The following is a 6,954-nucleotide window of genomic DNA, read 5'->3' on the forward strand; positions in this document are numbered from 1 at the left end:
ACACCGCTTTTTGGTGATGAGATAGATCAAACTTCGCTTCTAAATTCTGGACGATTCCACTAACTAAGGCACTCGCCAAAGCATGTTGGGCTTTAGGGGCGGCGGTGTCCTTATTAGAGAACCTGCTAAGATCAAAATCGGGAAGTGAAGTATGTAAACGATCCATCGCACACCTGTAATCAATGTCCAACCCATCAATACCACATCCCCGAAGAATGTGGTCCTGCAAACATTGAGAATATATATTCCACTTGACACAAGTTTTAGAAATCCAAATTCGAAAAACAAAGACGAAATAAAAACGGAGGTCGATCAACGTATGCAACGAGTCATCATCTTCAGAAATACTCCATATGAACACCTATTCCGCTTAAGAATCCATTATCCCTACATGAAAACCAGTTACTTTCCCAGGATATGCTGTTGAACAGTAACAATTACATCCGAATCCTCTATCATCCCCATAAGGCCCATGGATCTTCTTGTTTGTATGAAAACTAATCGACGCAATTGCTTCCATTCCATCATACCCTTTGACAGGTCCGTAAAACCCAGAGACGCCAGTCAAATATTCATCCTTGACATCCAAATCAACCTGCCAAGACCATGGTTTTGTTTTCAGCGTCAAGCGGTTAATGAAACAACAACAAAAAAAAACATGTGTTGTTGTAGTTGTACAATTGCACCTACCAGTTGTATGGTTAATCCACCTGTTGATCCATGGATTTGTGACAAAACAGATTTACCATCCTTATTCAAATATTCAAACTGCAGGGCGTAAATCGCATTCAACTCTCCTAAAAGAACACGCACTTGTTTGATGGTTGAGAAAACTCCATCATCCCATGGTTTACCTCCGCATGCTCCCCATGGGCCTGCGTCCCTCGGCATTGCAGATCTAGACATACTAGAGCATGGCTGTAGTAAAAAACTTAGTTAAACAAAAAGAAATACTAACAAGAGACTATATATGAGAACAAATTAACCTCATGTATTAGTTTGCTTTCATATGCTGCATTTAGACCTAATGCAAGTGATTCAGGCCTCACATAAACTCCAATAGCATTGAGGTATTTGTTAGAACGGCCATGAAATCCGACAATCGCCCCGCCCTCGCCGTCATACGAGAAGACTTTGCCATGACCAGTACCATAGGGGCCATAACGGTTCTGGTTTGTATCAAAACATATGGACACCACTACATCTGATCCCTCATAGTTACCGATTCTCCCACTTACTGAAATTAAATATTCATCAGGGTAGTCTATGCAAATCTACAAAAATGGAAACAAGTCTTTTGTAGAATGCAAATGCTATAACATAAGTGTGGTCACACCAAACAGAAATGAAAGAATATATATTAGTTACCGTGTCAGTTCGATTACCACCCTTGCCGCCACAAGAAGATGTTAAGGTTTCACCTGTTTTGAAGTAGGTTTGGAGGTTAATGCAGTCAACAACACCTGCATATCGCACGCTAATTTTAATTTTTCGATATAGCCTTGAGGCATATACACCCATTTGTTTCCCTGTGAACCACCCCATGGTCCATGAGTTATGCATCCTTCAAAATCACTTGTAGCTCCCTGCAAATCAGACAAACAAATAGTAGCTTTGTAGTATATAAATTTATAAATAAATTACAAAATGAATACTAATATGTTCTGAAAATAAACACAAACAGAAAATAACAAAACTGAAATTCTACCATCTCGATTTGGATCGTCGACTAGCTTTAAAGAATATCGACTACCTGCAACAATCAAGAGTTGAAGAACATGTGAAAATATATGTGGGTACACAATGTGACACTGAAAAGTAAAAAGTTTATTTACCAATCTTTGTCTAACAGTTTAAAGAAAGGTAGTGATACATCCGACAAGAACAAGTCAACAATCGTTCAGTTTGAAACAATAAGCATAATCATCAAGTGAATTTTAAGCTAAAAGTATGACTCATTATCTATCTTCATAGGCAAAAATACGTACTGTTCAGTAAAGAAAACAAACAATGGAAAACCCTAACAACCTTTTTTCAGTTGAATGCTCTGAGAGGTAAATTATGAAGTATTAATTACAATATATATATATATAAAAATTTAGCAGAGTGGAAAACGAAGAGACAAATTTCAGAAGACACAGTAATGTCTCGTGAACCAGCGAAACGTAAGGAAGTTGAGCAGCCATGGTCGAATTGCACACTGGGATGAACTAACGTCTATTTTTAAGGCTATACTTACTGTACTGGGCGACATTATTGGGCAATATTGGGCGGTAACCCCCACCCCCCCCCCTCCCAACAAACCCCCCCCCCCCCCCACACACAGGCGATAATAGGGGCGATAAGGAAGGGGGGACACGTTCGTGAATGGGAAAAAAATAAAATAAAAATGTGACCGTTTATAGCCCTCCACGTGTGGCATCCTCCTACAACACCATTACACCTAAAAAGTAAAATCGTTAATTTGCTGACGTCACGCTACGTGTAAAAAATCGTTCTATTTTGTAGTTCTCTACTACGCATAGTCTATTATAACCCTCCACGTGTGACATCCCCTTACAACACCATTACACCCCAAAACTAAAAATCGTCAATTTACTTGTCATATCCCCCCCCCCCCCCAATACTTTTAATCTCTTTAACAATTTTATTTGTTATATTACTCCCCTATAACATTTTTTCATCTTATACTCTCCCTTTAAAATATTATTATAAATAAAAAACTATAATGTTATGAGTTTATTTATTTATTTATGTATTTATTTATTTATTTATTCTTTTTTGTTTTGTTTATGGTTCTTGATCATAATAATAATATTTATTTTTCTTTATTTTAACAGCCTTCGGTATGAGATTGTTAAACATCATTCAAAGTCTTTGGAAAGAGTTCACTATGTCCGACCTCGGGGCACTTAACCATATTTAGGCATCACGGCTGCTCATGATAAACATGGCGTGCTTTTGTTGATATAATGATAAATATATATGTTTTTCTTGTATTTTTATATAGTATTTTATTAGTGTTTTAATTAGTTTTCATTTAGAATTTGTATAATACTAACTTTTAATGTTTGGTAGGTGGCAGTCATTAAAAATGGTTTAAAAAGAAGAAGAAACGAGAAGGAAACAAAATGAAATGAAGAACCGGTCGAACCAGGAAGATGTTGATTCGGCCGGCATAAAAAAACTGGCCCTTTTGATCTCCACGCCGCGCGGCCACCCAAGGAGGGTCGTCGCACGGCTCCCTTGGGTGGGCCTCCCCTTGTTTTTCTTGCTCACCACATGCGTCCAGCTCCTTATTCCTCGTCGCACGACGCGGCGAGGCTTAATTTCTAGAATATTCTTGCGTTTGGACGAGTTTTGGGTCTATGATCACTATAGAAACGTCGTTAACCTTAACTTGGAAGAGATCATACGATAATCAACCGCTGTTGATGAAATTTGAGCTCAAGATTGAAGGTTTTTGAAGCATTGGAAGACTCAGAATATACGGTGAAACGCCTATCATTAAAGACCGAAGACTACGAGTTTTATCGCCTTTAATCTATCGTTCTTTATTGTTTTCCACCATGAATTCCAACATTCTTATTTTGTTTGATTTAATAATACTTGGCTAAAACTTTTAAGACTAACTAGGCTTATTGATGAACCTTTGTTTGTTGATGTTTGATTTTGATTCGGATTTGCTTTTCATTATGGGTTTTATGAATAAACAAACAGTTTGATACTATTTATTTGATGCATATGTGTGCTTAGGATTGTTTGGTGAGTTTTATTGTTTCACAGTTTCCTTGATGGTTGTTTCATATGATAGGATTCTGTTAGGTTATCTACTGTGCGTTTTTTACTAGTTTATGGTTGATTTGCAATAAGATCATAGAAACAATAATAATTCATCAAGTAGACCTAAGTGTGCTACTAATCTAAATAGCTGTAAGGTGATAGATTGTTTGATAGATCTTTGTTGATTAAGATTTATAGATTTAGTTCTTCGTAAGGAGTCTGTATAGTTTTTTTTTCAGCTTTGTCTATTAATGTCGATTGAATTCATTAAACTACATTTGATTTTCGTGTTGTAAGGTAGGATTTCATTTAAAGGTACTCATTCATAATCAACTAGATAACCGTAAGCGAGTCTCATATTAACACTGTTGTTTTTAAAAACTTAGTAGAAATCCATATGTGTCTTCTTGAGAAGGGTCAGGGGTCCTGCTCGGGGTTTCTTTAAGTGATTATTTTATGATCTCAATTCCATAACAAAGCATTTTTCTGATTAATTGATAACTGAAACTTTGGAGATTCTAGCCTAGGTTGTTATTTGTCATCATCTGAATTAAGTTCAAGTTCTAAGTCGAGTCGTCTTTAGTTTTTAATTAGTTTAAAATTAGCATTTTAGTAAAACCCCCCTCAAAATAATAATAAAATAAATAGTTGTTTCTGTATTTAAGTCTAATTAGCTAGTTACGTAATTTAAAGAATCTCGCGGGTTCGATATCCAGACTTACTTAGCTGTACTAGAGTCGACCAGTTCACTTGTCGATTAATAGTTTTAATTAAGTTAAGAGTTTAAAATTATTACTTAGTGTCTAGATTAGCATAATTAATGTATGTTTGGTATGACGTAATGGAATGGACGAGGAATGGAATGGACATGGGAATGGCATGGACAAAGGAATGAAATGGACCATTACCATTTTATTGTCATGTTTGGTTACCATATAGGAATGGAATGATCATCCCTTTATTATTACTACTACTACTACTACTACCACCGCTACCGCCACCCGCTACCGCCACCGCCACCGCTACCTACCGCCACCGCTACCGCTACCTACCGCTACCGCTACCTACCGCTACTACTACCGCTACCTACCGCTACCGCTACCTACCGCTACTGCTACTACCTCTACTGCTACTATAGCTATTACTACTAGTAATAATAATAAATAATACTAATAATATGAATATTCGTATCAACTCATTTTTAAGACCTGCGCGCTTCAACGAGACCACTGAAGCGAATGAAAATAATCATAAAAATTTTGAATCACGCAAGCGTGTTATGAAGCGTTGACTCGTCAAATAATTTTAATAATATTGATAATACGATAATAACTCTAATATAATAATTGTTATATTATAGTATAAAAAATAATAATAATATAATAATAAAATTAATAACAATAGTATAATTATCTGATAATGTAATAACAATTATATTATAATAATATTTCTAATATAATAATAATCATAATCATAATATTTTATTATTATTATTATTATTATTATTATTATTATTGGTGTTGTTGATTCTATTCCTTGAATGAATGAAAAAAAAACACCTACTCCTTAAAGAATGAAAATCTTATATTTGAAAAGAATTCCATTCATTATGGAATGGCTTATTTCATTACTACATGACAACCATATTTTATAATTTTTATATTTTTAGATGTATATCTAAAAAAAATTTTGGTCCTCAATGCGCATCTATGGCTAGTGCAAGCCTAGTACTAGCACGGTAGATACAGTACCACCACGGTAGATACAACGCTCACACGGGCAACTTGCTTCCTAATGGTACCTTATACCGCATGCTTGTCGCGGCATTACAGTACCTCACGTTCACTCGACCGAACATAACAATGCCATCCAGCATGCGTGCTTGTTCATGCACACTCCACGCATTTTGATTTTATGAAGCGTAATTTATGGTATCTGAAAGGTACGATTGATTGATTATGAGCTTCAAGTTGTCGTGTCCGCGACTCATACTCTGAGGCCTACTTGGACGCTGATTGGAGCAGGTATCCCGATTCCCGACGTTCAACATCCAGTTATTGCGCATTTTGGGAGATAGCTTGGTCCCCTAGACCTCAAAATGGCAACCTACCGTTTCTCGTTCGCAGAATACCGGGCCGTTGCAAATGTAGTGGCGGAAACCACTTGGTTAAGGAATCTATTATTTGAGCTTCATGTTCCGTTGCGAAAGCCCACGATTGCTTAATGTGATAACAGCTCCCCCCGTATGCATATCTTATTGGTACTGGATGATAAAGAATGAAAAACACAAACGGAAGGAAGGATTGAAAGGATTAATAGATTGATTATAATTAAAAACTGAATACATTCCAGAGAATTAATATTCTCTTAAATAGATAAACAAAGCAAACGGCTAATAGCGTAAGACTCGGACTTATCCTCAACAAACTAGAACAAATATTTATTGATTAAAATTTAAATACTAGACCTATAATTCAGGATCTTCAGGAGAACAAACGTTGGATAAATTACTGACGTGGACTTGGATCATTTATTTCATCATATCTGAGAATCTTGGTCAACCTAAGTGAACCAAACACGTTGAAATTGACTTACACTTTGTCTTGAAAAAGGTTCGCCTCGGTCATGATCGGGTTCTTCACTGTCCGTAATCATTCCAATACGCGGACGTCTACTTAAAGGATTTGCCACTACCTCATTATTAGGCGTTCAGATTTAGTTTAAGTGAGCATTTTGCTACCTCTCAAACTGCGGGGGACTATTAGCAAATATATTATAATTGTATTATGGATTATCTTGCATCTCTTCTATATCTAAAGTGTATCTTTACCCAAATATAATTCCCATATAGGGTTGCGATATCAATAATAATCTAACTGTTTAATTTCGTATAAACCAGAGAAACATTAGTGTGATTTGCATTTAATAAAACTCAAGTTATAAAGTCGAAAACCCATCTTAACTAAATGTGCCAAAGAAAAATAGTTAGCATGAGTGAAATGGTAAAAGACTAAAAGGTGACATGGATGCCCAAGGTATACAAGACGTTTTGATGATCTTGGCACCGTCAAGGCGTTTTTTAAGAAATGAAAGTTGCATACATAATATAACACACAAAAATATCAACTTAGTTCAATGCAGTTGTTACAAACCAATTAACCTTCCATGAAC

General features: G+C 36.0%; 1 protein-coding gene across 1 annotated transcript; it reads right to left on the reverse strand.

The window, feature by feature from the left end:
• Nucleotides 1–370: 370 nt before the first annotated feature.
• LOC143547369 (agglutinin-like) lies at nt 371–1,563 on the reverse strand. Its single transcript, XM_077038813.1, has 4 exons — nt 1,369–1,563; nt 987–1,274; nt 691–918; nt 371–595 (listed from the first exon to the last, which is right to left on the reverse strand). Exons 1-4 carry the CDS (start codon nt 1,561–1,563, stop codon nt 371–373), a joined length of 936 nt encoding a protein of 311 aa, XP_076894928.1.
• Between the last annotated feature and the right edge of the window lie 5,391 nt (nt 1,564–6,954).

The sequence above is a fragment of the Bidens hawaiensis genome, unplaced genomic scaffold (genome assembly GCF_021521415.1).
Source record: "Bidens hawaiensis isolate Kalapana, Puna unplaced genomic scaffold, B.hawaiensis_p1.1 tig00014713_1, whole genome shotgun sequence".
Lineage (NCBI taxonomy): Eukaryota > Viridiplantae > Streptophyta > Magnoliopsida > Asterales > Asteraceae > Bidens > Bidens hawaiensis.